The 17,746-nt window shown below is 51.7% G+C and overlaps 1 protein-coding gene across 1 annotated transcript in view; it reads left to right on the top strand.

Moving 5' to 3' along the window:
- NRIP2 (nuclear receptor interacting protein 2) overlaps positions 1-8,735 on the top strand; it is a 14,182-nt gene extending 5,447 nt beyond the window's left edge. The window contains exons 2-6 of the mRNA XM_083181013.1: positions 3,382-3,609; positions 4,474-4,556; positions 5,446-5,534; positions 8,178-8,230; positions 8,341-8,735. Of these exons, the coding sequence (XP_083037139.1) occupies positions 3,382-3,609; positions 4,474-4,556; positions 5,446-5,534; positions 8,178-8,230; positions 8,341-8,466 (579 nt within the window). The 3' untranslated portion in view covers positions 8,467-8,735. The remainder of the gene's footprint in view (positions 1-3,381; positions 3,610-4,473; positions 4,557-5,445; positions 5,535-8,177; positions 8,231-8,340) is intronic.
- Positions 8,736-17,746: the final 9,011 nt, after the last annotated feature.

Genomic DNA, 17,746 nt, shown 5'->3' with positions numbered 1-17,746 from the left:
TTGACGAGGAGATAACGCCGGTGGTATACAGGGGGTATACTGATGGACAGGTGGCGAGGAGATAACGCTCTTGGTATACAGGGGGTATACTCACTGATGGACAGGTGACGAGGAGATAACGCTGGTGGTATACAGGGGGTATACTGATGGACAGGTGACGAGGAGATAACGCTGGTGGTATACAGGGGGGTATACTCACTGATGGACAGGTGACAAGGAGATAATGCTGGTGGTATACAGGGGGTATACTGATGGACAGGTGACGAGGAGATAACGCTGGTGGTATACAGGGGGTATACTGATGGACAGGTGACAAGGAGATAATGCTGGTGGTATACAGGGGGTATACTGATGGACAGGTGACGAGGAGATAACGCTGGTGGTATACAGGGGGGTATACTGATGGACAGGTGGCGAGGAGATAATGCTGGTGGTATACAGGGGGTATACTGATGGACAGGTGACGAGGAGATAACGCTCTTGGTATACAGGGGGTATACTCACTGATGGACAGGTGGCGAGGAGATAACGCTGGTGGTATACAGGGGGTATACTGATGGACAGGTGACAAGGAGATAACGCTGGTGGTATACAGGGGGTATACTGATGGACAGGTGACGAGGAGATAACGCTGGTGGTATACTGATGGACAGGTGACGAGGAGATAACGCTGGTGGTATACAGGGGGTATACTGATGGACAGGTGACAAGGAGATAACGCTGGTGGTATACAGGGGGTATACTCACTGATGGACAGGTGACAAGGAGATAACGCCGGTGGTATACAGGGGGTATACTGATGGACAGGTGACAAGGAGATAACGCTGGTGGTATACAGGGGGTATACTGATGGACAGGTGACGAGGAGATAACGCCGGTGGTATACAGGGGGTATACTGATGGACAGGTGACGAGGAGATAACACTCTTGGTATACAGGGGGTATACTCACTGATGGACAGGTGACGAGGAGATAACGCTCTTGGTATACAGGGGGTATACTGATGGACAGGTGACAAGGAGATAATGCTGGTGGTATACAGGGGGTATACTGATGGACAGGTGACGAGGAGATAACGCTGGTGGTATACAGGGGGGTATACTCACTGATGGACAGGTGACAAGGAGATAATGCTGGTGGTATACAGGGGGTATACTGATGGACAGGTGACGAGGAGATAACGCTGGTGGTATACAGGGGGGTATACTGATGGACAGGTGGCGAGGAGATAATGCTGGTGGTATACAGGGGGTATACTGATGGACAGGTGACGAGGAGATAACGCTCTTGGTATACAGGGGGTATACTCACTGATGGACAGGTGGCGAGGAGATAACGCTGGTGGTATACAGGGGGTATACTGATGGACAGGTGACAAGGAGATAACGCCGGTGGTATACAGGGGGTATACTGATGGACAGGTGACGAGGAGATAACGCTGGTGGTATACAGGGGGTATACTCACTGATGGACAGGTGACAAGGAGATAACGCTGGTGGTATACAGGGGGGTATACTGATGGACAGGTGACAAGGAGATAACGCCGGTGGTATACAGGGGGTATACTGATGGACAGGTGACGAGGAGATAACGCCGGTGGTATACAGGGGGTATACTGATGGACAGGTGACAAGGAGATAACGCCGGTGGTATACAGGGGGTATACTGATGGACAGGTGACGAGGAGATAACGCTGGTGGTATACAGGGGGTATACTGATGGACAGGTGACGAGGAGATAACGCCGGTGGTATACAGGGGGTATACTCACTGATGGACAGGTGACGAGGAGATAACGCTGGTGGTATACAGGGGGTATACTGATGGACAGGTGACGAGGAGATAACGCCGGTGGTATACAGGGGGTATACTCACTGATGGACAGGTGACAAGGAGATAACGCTGGTGGTATACAGGGGGTATACGCACTGATGGACAGGTGACGAGGAGATAATGCCGGTGGTATACAGGGGGTATACTGATGGACAGGTGGCGAGGAGATAACGCTCTTGGTATACAGGGGGTATACTCACTGATGGACAGGTGACAAGGAGATAATGCTGGTGGTATACAGGGGGTATACTGATGGACAGGTGACAAGGAGATAACGCTGGTGGTATACAGGGGGGTATACTGATGGACAGGTGATGAGGAGATAACGCTGGTGGTATACAGGGGGTATACTGATGGACAGGTGACGAGATAACGCTGGTGGTATACTGATGGACAGGTGACGAGGAGATAACGCTGGTGGTATACAGGGGGTATACTGATGGACAGGTGACGAGGAGATAACGCTGGTGGTATACAGGGGGGTATACTGATGGACAGGTGGCGAGGAGATAATGCTGGTGGTATACAGGGGGTATACTGATGGACAGGTGACAAGGAGATAACGCTGGTGGTATACAGGGGGTATACGCACTGATGGACAGGTGACGAGGAGATAATGCCGGTGGTATACAGGGGGTATACTGATGGACAGGTGACGAGGAGATAACACTCTTGGTATACAGGGGGTATACTTACTGATGGACAGGTGGCGAGGAGATAACGCTCTTGGTATACAGGGGGTATACTGATGGACAGGTGACGAGGAGATAATGCTGGTGGTATACAGGGGGTATACTGATGGACAGGTGACGAGGAGATAACGCTGGTGGTATACAGGGGGTATACTGATGGACAGGTGACGAGGAGATAACGCCGGTGGTATACAGGGGATATACTCACTGATGGACAGGTGACGAGGAGATAACGCTGGTGGTAAACAGGGGGTATACTCACTGATGGACAGGTGACGAGGAGATAACGCTGGTGGTATACAGGGGGTATACTCACTGATGGACAAGTGACGAGGAGATAACGCCGGTGGTATACAGGGGGTATACTGATGGACAGGTGACGAGGAGATAACGCCGGTGGTATACAGGGGGTATACTCACTGATGGACAGGTGACGAGGAGATAACACTGGTGGTATACAGGGGGTATACTCACTGATGGACAGGTGACGAGGAGATAACGCTGGTGGTATACAGGGGGTATACTGATGGACAGGTGACGAGGAGATAACGCCGGTGGTATACAGGGGGTATACTCACTGATGGACAGGTGACGAGGAGATAACGCTGGTGGTATACAGGGGGTATACTGATGGACAGGTGACGAGGAGATAACGCTGGTGGTATACAGGGGGTATACTCATGGACAGGTGGCGAGGAGATAACGCTGGTGGTATACAGGGGGTATACTGATGGACAGGTGGCGAGGAGATAACGCCGGTGGTATACAGGGGGTATACTCACTGATGGACAGGTGGCGAGGAGATAGCGCCGGTGGGGTCACCTCACTGACGCGGGGTCTTTGTGTTGTGGATGCAGCAACCTCACAGCGTGATCCAGAGACGTCTCCTGGGGGGAAGCCCTGTGAAGGAAACAAGCAGCTTGGCCCAACCATTCCCCCCTTGTGATCAGGGGACGCAGCTTTCAAAGGACTCTGTCACAATAGACAATCCAGCCCAGCAGGGGGGTGACCAGCAGCTGACCCCTGGCCCACCTGAGGAGACAGCAGCAGACTGGAAAGGACGCCCCCTCCTTATCCCCTGTCAGGTGAGACACACAATGATAGGTGACTATGTCTATGTGCACTACATGTCCCAGCTAGCACCGAGCAGCACAAATAACACCAAGTAAGGCATCATCCATTCATTACACAAGTCATCATCCTGTCAGTATTATCCGGGTAATGTCATCAGCTACTGACAGATACCTCATTTACGCAGGGATAATTGCGCCATGTAATTGCAAGAGCCTGCTCCAGGGGTGTGCCACTGACATCTGACTGATGCTGACACCGCCGGGCCGGGTGTCCGGAAGACATAATTGGTTGAGGTGATAAAGTTCCTCCATAAATAATTCAGGGGTAGATGTATGAAGCAGTGATAAGGGAGGAGAAGTGATAAAGTGCCTGGTACTTTATCACCGGCCAATCAGCTCCTGACTGTCCCTTATTAAACCGAGCCTGTCAGGAGCTGATTGGCCGGTGATAAAGTACCAGGCACGTTATCACTTCTCCTCCCTTATCACTGCTTCATACATCTACCCCTCAAGATCAGCGCAGTAAGTGGATGCTGATTGGTTCCCATAGCAACATCGCATGTGAAATATAACTCCCATCTCAGTAAATTCCCCCGTAGTGTACAGTGCAATAGAATATGTCGGCGCTATATAGATAATTCTGTCACATATGAGGTAAATTTACTAAAGCTACTAAAAAAGCATAGAGGTGACCATTTCTCCATTGCAACCTAGACAATGATAGACAGAATCCGGTTGCTACGGGCAACATCACCTTTTTTCATTATTAGAGGTTTTAGTACATTTCCCCCGGCATCTCCAGCTCTGGGCAGTAAATTGGGCAATGTACCGGGCAGGGCCATTTCTGACCTTCCCTCTCACGTCACTTACCCCCAGGTGCGCACTCGGGACGCCATCGCCAAGCTGTGCATCGAGCGACCGGAGAACCTCATCTCCAAAGCCTGTGTGAAAAGATTGGGGTAAGTAGGGGGGGGGGGGGGGGGGGGGGGGACAATATACAGCTCCTTCGGCCCCTAGGGGTCTATTTAACAATATCCGCATGCTCAATGCGGTCTGGCCGCGATAATACCACCCAGCCGGAATCACAGTGCCGGAGCATCCTACACCCGCAGGGACAGGGGCCCCTGGGAGGGTCCCAGCGATACCTCTATATCTCTTCGGTACATAGGCGGTTTGCAGTTACCGGCCAAAATTGCGTTTTTAGGGAATAAGCCGCAATATTTTTTGATAAATGGGCGTCCAAGCTACGTTTGTCTACTGTCCTGGATCGGATGGGAAAATCAAGTGGCACTCCAAGACCCTAAGAATGCAGGTAAGCCTCCCAGATCCAACGTAAACCTCCCACACCTATCAGACCTCCGGCAGGTTTGACGAGCAGGGTGTGGTTAAAATCACACGCAGCGCTGCAAACTTCCCAGTGCTGCGTGTGAACCAGAATAACCTCCTATGCTTCAACCACGTCGTCATAATCAATGGTGAATGTTGACATGTTAAACAGGGAGGTAGTAACTGCATGCCCTGAAGTCCGACACCGCAGAGAACGTATACACCGCCAGCTGACGTTATCCCTTTGAGTAAGAACAGCTCTGAGAGAGATGTGCAAAATATCCGCTAACAACTTCACCGTCGCTCACATTTGTTATACAAAGTCAAATAAAAAAATGTTGTGTAAAAAAAAAAAAGATTATATTTCCTCTATAAGATGACATTACCGGTCATTATAATGGATACAGATGTTGGCTTGCCAATTTTGACCACATTCACTTGGCGCTCAAAGGGTTAATGTATGTCGGAGGCCTAGTTTCAGTCCAGGGTTTATCTTACTGGATGTTACTTTCCGTTTTGCAGGCTGGAAGTCACGAACGGTTCCCCGCAGTGGCTGACTGTGGACGTTGGGTTGGGGAGCGAGAGTCTGGCGATCAGAGCGCTGATTGTGGGTAAGATGGGAACTAAACAGCGCGGGTGCGACCACCCAGGTTACAGAGCACTGGGAATGACATTGGGGGAGATTATGGTGTTACTGGGAGGTTTATACTATAGCAGGATATACAGGGTCTGGTGACTGTCACAGCTGATGCCTTGTTTATCCTGTAGTTCCTGATACGTAGACAGTGACATCACAGGGTGACGTCATATAACTCCAAGCTATGTAATCACATGGATAGTAAAGCCATGGTTACAGAGGATTATATACTAATACAGGCCTAACAAGGCAGAACACGGACATTGGCCCTTATTCTGATCGGTGCGGATTTCTCCGCATGCGTACGGGCCGCCGATGGTGATCGTCTGCGCATGTGCAGAGGTCACTCTGCGCATGTGCAGGCGATTTCGCCGCACGTATTCTTGACACGCCGCACAGGGGGCGTTGAGGGGCGTGAGGGGCTACTTAGCCTCATTACCCTATGCATACGCCCCGCGTTTCATGGGCGTTCCCATGCAAACGCGGGGCGTATGCATGGTAATGAGGCCGTGACGCGTGTGTAGGGGGCGGGCATCTGACATCGCCGGATGTCAGCTGCCCGCCCCCATACATGATTTCACACGGACAAGTGTCCGTGTGGTCTTGTTTGGCGGGACCTGGTGGAGCGTGCGGCCCTGCATTCGATGTTCGGCGACCATCGAATGCAGGGGCTGCTCCCAAGACGGAGGAGGCGTATCCCCATCCAATTTCATGCGGATCGCCACATATCCGCTTACGGACGGAGGTGGCGATCCGTATGGAAGGCGGGGATTCGCCTGCACGGTCGCGGCCGCATATTCCTGATCGGGCCGCACCGATCAGAATAAGGGCCATTATGAGGATACTGAGGCAGAGGCCATCCTTATACGGGCATGAGATGTATACAGATATATACAGTACGTCTGTGAAATGACAGTTACAAGCGGATTGGTTGCTCTGGGCCTACTTTATCTCTCATCTCTTCCTAAGGACCAAATGTATCAATCTTCAAAAAGTGATAAAGTTGGAGAGTGATAAACAACCAGCCAATCAGCACCTGTCACGTGACAGGCCGAGTGTGTTAAAAAAAATGACAGTTAGGAGCTGATTGGTTGTTTATCACTCTCCACATAAGTGCGTATTAAGCCAGGAGAAGTGATAAAATGGAAGGTTATAACGTGCCAGCCAATCAGCCCCTAACTGTCCCTTTACAGGTTGGGTTTGAACAATGACAGTTGGGAGGCAGGTGAATGCTGCACTATGATTGGTGGATAGCTCCAGTCATTCAGCAATCCTCATGCTGACAGCCTCTCACTGTCTGGCTGTGTTATCACTATGACTTCACCACCACCTGCCCCTCCTTGAAGGCCCCTTGAATTGTTGAGCCCTGGGCCAGTATTGCTATGTGTTACTAGGGCCCTGGCCCTAGTCCAGCCTAACAAAATGGGGTACTTGTGTATTATCACGGCGCCCATCGCGTCGCATCGCATACCACTAATTAAGGTATGCGATGGCATGCGATGGACCAGATTTGAGCCTTTCCCCGGGATGAGTGTACAATTTTAATATAGCGTCGCATCGCATGCCATTATCATACCCTCCAACATGACCCATCCCATTAGGTACAAAATGCTCTGTTCCTGGACTTCCCTGCCAGTGACAGTTATAGATGTGAGCCTGCAGCACAGTCTAATATTCAAAGAGGGGGGGTCACATCAACTCTCAGTGATGTTTGGGATGGCAGCTGGTGTGGCTCCCCTTTTTGAATATTGGACTGTGCTGCAGGCTCACATCTGTAACTGCCACTGGCAGGGAAGTCCAGGAACAGAGCATTTTGTACCTAATGGAATGGGTCATGTTGGAGGGTATGCATTATAATGGCATGCGATGCGATGCAACGCAATTTCCATGTTAAATGCCCACCCAGACCCGATTTTAGATTGTCATTACCCATCAGGGTGGGTGTACAATGTTAAATGCCCCCCCATTGTTAACGCCACCCCACTATCAACGCCAACCCGAAGCGTGGCGAGTGCAGCGTGCCCGCGTGGGGCGGCGGAACGCATCCTCCGAACTTTTCATACCCCCACTATCCACGTCGGCGTGGAGTTGATTTTATAGAGTGTGGCAAGCGCAGCGAGCCCCGCAAGGGGACGCGAATTACTTCACAAGTATTGCTCGTCCACGCTTCGGGCTCGGTGGCTCGCCACACTATATAAAATCAACTCCACGCCGACGTGGATAGTGGGGGTATGAAAAGGTCGGAGGACGCGTACCGCCGCCGCTCGCCACGCTTCAGGTTGGCGTTGATAGTGGGGGGGCATTTGAACATAGTCCTTACCCATCAGGGTGGGTGTACAATCTAAAATCGGGTCTGGGTGGGGCATTTAACATAGGAATCAGGCATCTGGGTGCCTGTACAATTAAAAATCAGGTATAATCGTGTCTCGTCTCATCGCATCGCATGCAATGCGATTTTGTGGTTGTACAATGCCCTGCGATGGAAATCGGGGGCGCCGTGATAATACACAAGTACCCAAAATGGCTGCCACTCTGACCACTAGAGCTGAGGTAATCACTGGGGATAGGTACGTCCTCAGTGCGTATAGCGTTAATGACTGCGGTTCTATCCCCCCAGATGACAGCAGCGCTGAGTTCTGCATCGGCTTGGACACGCTTGTAGCACTCAAGGTATGTTGCGCTAGATAAATGATAGCTCGTTTCTAATTGGTTGCTATGGGCAACGCCTCCATTAGTAAGTATGTGGAATATCCCCGGATGACTCTTTCTTTCTCCCTCAGTGTTGCATTGATCTGGAGCACGGCTTTCTGAAAACTCCATCACAGGAGATCCCATTTCTGGCCTCTCTAAGCAACCGTCCAATGGCATCAAAGACTGAAGCTGAGATCAATTCCAGTGAGCAGTGAGGCGCCACCTACTGGTCAAGGGGGAGAAACTGCAAATCCAAAGCACAAGTACCATGCTTATTACACCTACATCATGGACAGGGTCAGCGTCACCAGTGGCCACAAAGAGCGAACGTGCGGAGCGGGGAAACCGGGGAGGAAATACATTGGGACATGGCGCAAGACACAACATCGATTTATTCACCGCAAGAATCCATGGACTTGTCATAACTGACCCCTAACTGACCCGTCCATTACCGCTCTTTATAAAGAAAATAATTTTTCACGTACGATGGCGATATGTGTGTTATGTGCATAGACATATAATGGGGCCGGACTCCACGGTGAGTGATCCTCTCATGTGCACGGCTGCAAACACATCCTCAGCCGCGCACATGGGCGGGAGTTCACTGTGTGCAACGCGGCATTATCCTGATCACTGGACTCTGAACACTCGCAGCCCAGCAATCCGTTCTGAATCGGGCACAAAGTGTAATGCAGCTAACAAGAAATAGTGTCTAATATAAAGTCATAGTAAAGGTATCTCAACGTTGACGAGACTGCTCCGCAGAGAGGTGCAGAAGGTGTAATGCTCCGCAGAGAGGTGCAGAGGGTGTAATGCTCCGCAGAGAGGTGCAGAGGGTGTAATGCTCCGCAGAGAGGTGCAGAGGGTGTAATGCTCCGCAGAGAGGTGCAGAGGGTGTAATGCTCCGCAGAGAGGTGCAGAGGGTGTAATGCTCCGCAGACAGGTGCAGAGGGTGTAATGCTCCGCAGACAGGTGCAGAGGGTGTAATGCTCCGCAGAGAGGTGCAGAGGGTGTAATGCTCTGCAGAGAGGTGCAGAGGGTGAAATGCTCCATAGAGAGGTGCAGAGGGTGAAATGCGCCTCAGAGAGGTGCAGAGGGTGAAATGCGCCTCAGAGAGTGAAATGCGCCTCAGAGAGGTGCAGAGGGTGAAATGCTCCGCAGAGAGGTGCAGAGGGTGAAATGCTCCGCAGAGAGGTGCAGAGGGTGAAATGCTCCCTAGAGAGGTGCAGATGGTGAAATGCTCCGCAGAGAGGTGCAGAGGGTGTAATGCTCCGCAGACAGGTGCAGAGGGTGAAATGCTCAGCAAAAAGGTGCAGAGGGTGTAATGCTCCGCAGAGAGGTGCAGAGGGTGTAATGCTCCGCAGAGAGGTGCAGAAGGTGAAATGCTCCGCAGAGAGGTGCAGAGGGTGAAATGCTCCGCAGAGAGGTGCAGAGGGTGTAATGCTCCGCAGAGAGGTGCAGAGGGTGTAATGCTCCGCAGAGAGGTGCAGAGGGTGTAATGCTCCGCAGAGAGGTGCAGAGGGTGTAATGCTCCGCAGAGAGGTGCAGAGGGTGTAATGCTCCGCAGAGAGGTGCAGAGGGTGTAATGCTCCGCAGAGAGGTGCAGAGGGTGAAATGCTCCGCAGAGAGGTGCAGAGGGTGTAATGCTCCGCAGAGAGGTGCAGAGGGTGTAATGCTCCGCAGACAGGTGCAGAGGGTGTAATGCTCCGCAGATAGGTGCAGAGGGTGTAATGCGCCGCAGAGAGGTGCAGAGGGTGTAATGCTCCACAGAGAGGTGCAGAGGGTGAAATGCGCCTCAGAGAGGTGCAGAGGGTGAAATGCGCCTCAGAAAGGTGCAGAGGGTGAAATGCTCCGCAGAGAGGTGCAGAGGGTGAAATGCTCCGCAGAGAGGTGCAGATGGTGTAATGCTCCACAGAGAGGTGTAAGGATCAGCAGAGGGTGTAATGATCAGCAGAGGGTGTAATAAGCAGAAAGGCACAGAGGGTGTAATGATCAGCAGAGAGGTGCAGAAGGTGTAATGATCAGCAGAGAGGTGTAATGATCAGCAGAGAGGCACAGAGGGTGTAATGATCAGCAGAGAGGTGCAGAGGGTGTAATGATCAGCAGAGGGTGCAATAATCAGTAGAAGGTGTAATGATCTGCAGGGGGTGTAATGATCAGCAGAGAGGCACAGAGGGTGTAATGATCAGCAGGGGGTGTAATGATCAGCAGAGAGGTGCAGAGGGTGTAATGCTCCGCAGAGAGGTGCAGAGGGTGTAATGCTCCGAAGAGAGGTGCAGAGGGTGTAATGATCAGCAGAGGGTGCAATGATCTGCAGGGGGTGTAATGATCAGCAGGGGGTGTAATGATCAGCAGAGAGGCACAGAGGGTGTAATGATCAGCAGGAGGTGTAATGATCAGCAGAGAGGTGCACAGGGTGTAATGATCTGCAGAGAGGTGCAGAGGGTGTAAGGATCAGCAGAGGGTGTAATGATCAGCAGGGGGTGTAATGATCAGCAGAGAGGTGCAGAGGGTGTAATGATCAGCAGAGAGGCACAGGGGGTGTAATGATCAGCAGAGGATGTAGTGATCAGCAGAGAGGCACAGAGGGTGTAATGATCAGCAGAGGGTGTAATGATCAGCAGAGTGGCGCAGAGGGTGTAATGATCAGCAGAGGGTGTAATTATCAGCAGAGTGGCGCATAGGGTGTATGGATCAGCAGAGGGTGTATTGATCAGCAGAGAGGTGCAGAAGGTGTAATGATCAGCAGAGGGTGTAATGATCAGCAGAGAGGTGCAGAGGGTGTAATGATCAGCAGAAGGTGAAATGATCAGCAGGGGGTGTAATGATCAGCAGGGGGTGTAATGATCAGCAGAAGTTGTAATGATCATCAGGGGGTGTAATGATCAGCAGAGAGGTGCATAGGGTGTAATGATCAGCAGGGGGTGTAATGATCAGCAGAGCGGCGCAGAGGGTGAAATGATCAGCAGAGAGGTGCAGAGGGTGTAATGATCAGCAGAGGGTGTAATGATCAGCAGAAGGTGAAATGATCAGCAGAGGGTGTAATGATCAGCAGAGAGGTGCAGAGGGTGTAATGATCAGCAGAGAGGTGCAGAGGGTGTAATGATCAGCAGAAGGTGTAATGATCAGCAGAGGGTGTAATGATCAGCAGAGAGGTGCAAAGGGTGTAATGATCAGCAGAAGGTGTAATGATCAGCAGAGCGGCACAGAGGGTGTAATGATCAGCAGAGAGGCACAGAGGGTGTAATGATCAGCAGAGAGGCACAGAAGGTGTAATGATCAGCAGAAGGTGTAATGATCAGCAGAGGGGTGCAGAGGGTGTAATGATCAGCAGAGGGTGTAATGATCAGCAGGAGGTGTAATGATCAGCAGAAGGTGCAATGATCAGCAGAGAGGTGCAGAGGGTGTAATGATCAGCAGAGGGTGTAATGATCAGCAGAAGGTGTAATGATCAGCAGGGGGTGTAATGATCAGCAGAGAGGTGCAGAGGGTGTAATGATCAGCAGAGGGTGTAATGATTAGCAGGGGGTGTAATGATCGCAGAGAGGTGCAGAGGGTGTAATGATCAGCAGAGAGGTGTAGAGGGTGTAATGATCAGCAGAGGGTGTAATGATCAGCAGAGGGTGCAATGATCAGCAGAGGGTGCAATGATCAGCAGAGAGGTGCAGAGGGTGTAATGATCAGCAGAGGGTGTAATGATCAGCAGAAGGTGTAATGATCAGCAGGGGGTGTAATGATCAGCAGAGAGGTGCAGAGGGTGTAATGATCAGCAGAGGGTGTAATGATCAGCAGGGGGTGTAATGATCGCAGAGAGGTGCAGAGGGTGTAATGATCAGCAGAGAGGTGTAGAGGGTGTAATGATCAGCAGAGGGTGTAATGATCAGCAGAAGGTGTAATGATCAGCAGAGGGTGTAATGATCAGCAGAGAGGTGCAGAGGGTGTAATGATCAGCAGAGGGTGTAATGATCAGCAGAAGGTGTAATGATCAGCAGAGAGGCACAGAGGGTGTAATGATCAGCAGAGAGGCACAGAGGGTGTAATGATCAGCAGAGGGTGTAATGATCAGCAGAGGGTGTAATGATCAGCAGAATGTGTAATGATCAGCAGAGGGTGTAATGATCAGCAGGGGGTGCAATGATCAGCAGAAGGTGTAATGATCAGCAGAAGGTGTAATGATCAGCAGGGGGTGTAATGATCAGCAGGGGGTGTAATGACTGCTCAGTAGGATAAGGCCCCGTACACACGGGGGGGGGAGATATATTGCCCAGTGTCTCCTTTGCATCAGCGACCAGAGATGGTAATGATCAGCAGAGAGGCACAGAGGGTGCGTATTTCCTCCTTTTATTTTCACACACTGGTAAGGGTTAAAAACTAATATATAAAGTAAACCTTCATCCAGAACGTTCCCCTCCCCCGGCGCTGGCAGGGATTGGTTTCCTGAGAGGCCGCCGTGTACCGTGGTTTTGTTGGCGCTGACACACCTCAGTGACTATACACAATCACACAGACCAACACAAAGATACACCATAAATCACACACAGATACACCTCCGGCCCCCGGCCAATAGCAGGAACATTTACCAGCCACACTGGGACAATAATGGATATTAGCCGCAGGCCGAAGAGGATGCATTAACGTTCTTATAAAGAGGTAATGCCGAGAAGGTTTATGTAGTGCCGGCACCTCCGCAGGATGTCTGTGTTCCAGATTAATACGATAATAAACGCCCCCGTCCATCTCCTGATCAGTAAAGTGAACCAATTCATCTCTGGACCAGATGTACTAAACATCGGAGAGAGATAAAGTGGAGAGAGAGAAAAGTACCACCTAGCTCACAACTGTCACTTTGTTAAACATCGCCAGTCAGTTAGGAGCTGATTGGTCGGTACTTTATCTCTACTTTATCGCTTTTCAAGTCTAGCACACAGACCCCCTGGTCAGATTCATCTTTTTAGCTTGGCAGGTCCTGGGAAATGCAATAATCACAGCACGCCCGTCCTGCAGTGCTGCGTCATGTCCCACACGCTTCCATAGAGGGAATAGCTTCCAGCACTACGATTGGTGGATAGTTCTGCCCATCCACCAATCAACATGTTCGTAGCCAGTCACTGCCTGGCAACAGGCTGGGAGGCAAGTAAAGAATGCTGCACTCTCTACCATCCACACATTGCGGCCAATCAGGTCCCATTCAGCAGGACCCACTTGGCCCCTATGTGTGGCCCAGGACTAACTGTCCTTTTGTAAACACAGCCTGTAACATGACAGTTAGGAGCTGATTGGCTGGTTCTTTATCTCCGCCCACTTTATCTCTAACCTTAGGACCTGGAGGCTGTGGTGCCGCCTCTAATATGTGCACAGGCTCCTTGCGGCCAAGCGGGTCCCGCTGAACGGGCCCCGTTTGCCCGCTATGTGTGGCCCAAGACTAACTATCCTGTTTCAAAACACGGCCTGTGACAGTTAGAAGCTAATTGGCTGATTCTCGATCTCACCCTCTTTATCTCTAACCACAGCTTAGTAAATAGACCTCATTATTTCTCTCCACTTTATCGCTCTCCAAGGCTTAGTAAATCTGCCCCCCCCTCTTTCACTGTATATAAAAAGCTGAACAGTGATAAAAATGATGTCATCACGTTGGAATGTAATTACAGTTGGACTCCACCTGTGCCAGTGATGTCACTTCCGGATAGTTTCAGCATAACACACAGAACACGTGTACAGTATATTGGAGGAAAGGTGACCCGAGAACAGGCTATATAGTAGCGTGACCCTGCGGTGAGTAGGGCTCAGTTACTGGGTGTTGCAGGGTTAAGTCCTCGTAACCGAGAGCCGGGATTGTGCACGTGGTAACGGAGGGTGCGGGCCCTTGTTATTGCCTGGCATACGAATGACATTAATAACACTACGAGCGAGATAAAGGAGCGCAGCCGGCACTGAGACTTTCATTCTGCGCTTTGCAATTATACCAAGAGATTACAAAGACGAAATGAAACAAACGAGACCAACGGGAAATCATTCTGAGAGCAGCGAAGTACGAGGAGAGATTAATTGTATGGAAAAGTATAATGAGTGTTCTAATAATCTATCCTGCTCTGCAGGGGCCACACGTCACTCCACTGCTACAGGGGACACGTGTCAGTACAACACTACAGGGGCCAAGCATCAATCCAGCACTACAGGGGCCAAATGTCACTCCAGCACCTCAGGGGCCAAATGTCACTCCAGCACCTTAGGGGCCACGCATCACCACAGTGCTACAGGGGCCACGTGTCACCGGAGCAGGTGGCTGGCGCTGTGCTGCATGGCTGGGGCATGTGGCTGGTGCTGTGCAGCATGGCTGGAGCATGTGGCTGGTGCTGTGCTGCGTGGCTGGAGCTGGGGCATGTGGCTGGTGCTGTGCAGCATGGCAGGAGCTGGGCTGTATGGCTGGGGCATGTGGTTGGTGCTGTGCTGCATGGCAGGAGCATGTGGCTGGAGCTGGGCTGTATGGCTAGAGCATGTGGCTGGAGCTGGGCTGTATGGCTGGGGCATGTGGCTGGTGCTGTGCAGCATGGCTGGAGCATGTGGCTGGTGCTGTGCTGCGTGGCTGGAGCTGGGGCATGTGGCTGGTGCTGTGCAGCATGGCAGGAGCTGGGCTGTATGGCTGGGGCATGTGGTTGGTGCTGTGCTGCATGGCAGGAGCATGTGGCTGGAGCTGGGCCATGTGGCTGGTGCTGTGCAGCGTGCCTGGAGCTGGGCTGTATGGCTAGAGCATGTGGATAGAGCTGGGCCGCATGACCAGAGCTAGACTCTGTGACAGGAACTGGGCCGCGTTCCCGGAGCTGGGGCATGTGGCTGGAGCATGTGGTTGGTGCTGTGCTGCAAGGCTGGAGCATGTGGCTGGAGCTGGGCTGTATGGCTAGAGCATGTGGCTGGAGCTGGGCTGTATGGCTGGCGCTGTGCCTGGGGCATGTGGCTAGAGCTGGGCCGCATGACCAGAGCTAGACTCTGTCACAGGAACTGGGCCGTGTTCCCGGAGCTGGGGCATGTGGCTGGAGCATGTGGTTGGTGCTGTGCTGAATGGCTGGAGCTGGGCTGTATGGCTAGAGCATGTGGCTGGAGCTGGGCTGTATGGCTGGGGCATGTGGCTGGCACTGTGCCGTGGCATGTGGCTAGAGCTGGGCCACATGACCAGAGCTAGACCCTGTGACAGGAGCTGGGCCGCGTTCCCAGAGCTGGGGGATGTGGCTGGAGCTGGGCTGCATGGCCAGAGCTGGGACATTCGGGAGAGGGTTACAGAGCAAACCATCTCTCAGTAGTGACCCCAAAAACCTTATTTAAAAACTTGATGTAGAAGCAGTGGGTGGAGCTGTGGAAGCAGTGGGTGGAGCTGTGGTTTCTAAAGCTTTATATATTAGCGCATTGAGATCCCTACAGTAATGCACGTAGGGATCATTTAACAATAAGTCAGACTCCGACCAAATGCCCAATAATTGTCCCCCTGATCCGCCTGTCTGGGGACGCAGTGCACTTTCTGTGCTTTGGGCCTATGGGCCGCGCCTGTGTCCTCAGTCCCACCCACCAGTGATTCGTGTCTATCAGACAGGATCACACAGGTGCCCCCAGTGACAGGGGACGCTGACGCCATTCCCAGCGCACAGCACAACGCTCAGTGTAATTATTCCCGGGCTGCTCAGGGACTATCAGCAGAGATGTTACATCAACCAGCGCTGAATCGTGACTGTCAGCGTAATGCTGATCTGCACTCAGGGTCCCTGCGGAGGGAAGCATAAGACAAGATGCCCATTCCCCAGTCACTGTTACCAGCCGCGGCCATAAGGAGAGCTCTATTAGGTCTGATTTCCATGCACACCACGTACACAATATATAACAGCGCTGTGCAGCGGGAGGGGCTGATTCACAGCTAGAAGCACAGATCCAGCTACTGGGGCCAGATTGGTAGAATCCTCCTTGCACTACAGTCAGGGCAGGAAGGGGGGGGGGGGGTGGACTTACAACTGTAGAACACCATTTAGAGTTGTGCGGAGCAGCCCAACTCAACATTGCAGTACAAGTATGGGCGCAGGGACGGGCCATGTCCCTGCCCCCTGGCCTGTAATACATTGGGGTGATATGATTGCATTTTACAATGCGATCCTGGGTGGTAATATGGTATTCCTATTACCATAGTCATTTACATGCCAGCTGTCTCCCTGTCCCTGACATACATCCGTATTCGCTTGTGACCAGGACTGACTGGCGGGGTTCACACACCAGAGGCCTAGGCTCTGGCCGGTAAGCAGGCCGCACTTGGGTTCTCCAGTTTGGAGAGAGTCTAGAACAGCGAAAATGTGTCTTCTGTGAGGTAAAGCAATGGAGGAGCAGGGCGTGGGTATAAGGAGAGGGACTGACAACATCCCCAAGTGCCTCCTTGTACCACCACTGCCTACGGGCACCTATACCTGTTCTAGAACATATGGTATTTGCAGAAATTCTAATTTTCCTGTTTAGGAAATGGATCATGTCGCGTATGCCAGAAGAGGGTGTGGCCACACTACATGGTCATGTGATGGGTGTGGGCGGATTATCATACCTCCAACTGTACCTTTTTGGCTGGTACAGTACCAGTTTTTATGGCCTGAACCTGTCAAAAAGTGCTTTTTAACAGCATTCTGGGTCTCCAGCTGTCCATTCAAAATATAGGATAGGGGACAGGCCACACCTTCTTTACCCATGACCATGGCCCCTGTACCAATTTCTGCCCTTCAGATGTTGGAGGGTATGGATTATATCTATCTATCTATCTATCTATCTATCTATCGGATGTCAGTTTTATGACGCCTCTCAGGCAGTACACGGCCATTGTAGGCAAGTAAGGATTTGCACCCCTTGCCGTACCACGTGATCCGACTTAACACCTTGTTCACAAGAGCTTACAGTCTAATAGGAGGAGCTGGTAAACCGTGCCTGGGTCCCGCAATCTGAAGCATAAAACCTATACTCTAGTACACAGGTTCTCAAACCCGGTCCTCAGGACCCCACACAGTGCATGTTTTCCAGGTCTCCTCACAGAATCACAAGTGAAACAATTAGCTTCACCTGTGGATCTTTTAAAATGTGTCAATGAGTAATGAGTGCACCTGTGCGCCTGCCGGGTGACCTGGAAACCGCGGACAGTGTGGGGGTCCTGAGGACCGAGTTTGAGAACCTGTGCGGTCTCGTACCAACTGAAACCTCACAGCAGATTGCCAGACGCTGCCTTTCCTGTAATGTACGGACTGATAATTGACAGACCTCTCCCGGGATCTGTAGAGATGTTTTCCTGCAGTTACCCCCGAGAGACGTCGTCTCCGGAATATTGAATTCCCCCCTCAATGTGCCCAGGGCGAGGAACCTGCCGGGCGACAGACGGCTCTTTATTTCCTCTTTCTACTCACGGGAGCTACGTAATTCAGCACCTTCTACATTTTCCCCTCCATTATTAACCCCTCCATGGCTTTCTGGGTGCGCCCACGCGGC

This window comes from Crinia signifera, chromosome 4 (assembly GCF_055691185.1).
Source record: "Crinia signifera chromosome 4, ASM5569118v1, whole genome shotgun sequence".
NCBI classification, from domain to species: domain Eukaryota; kingdom Metazoa; phylum Chordata; class Amphibia; order Anura; family Myobatrachidae; genus Crinia; species Crinia signifera.
This window is presented reverse-complemented; position numbering and strand designations above follow the sequence as displayed.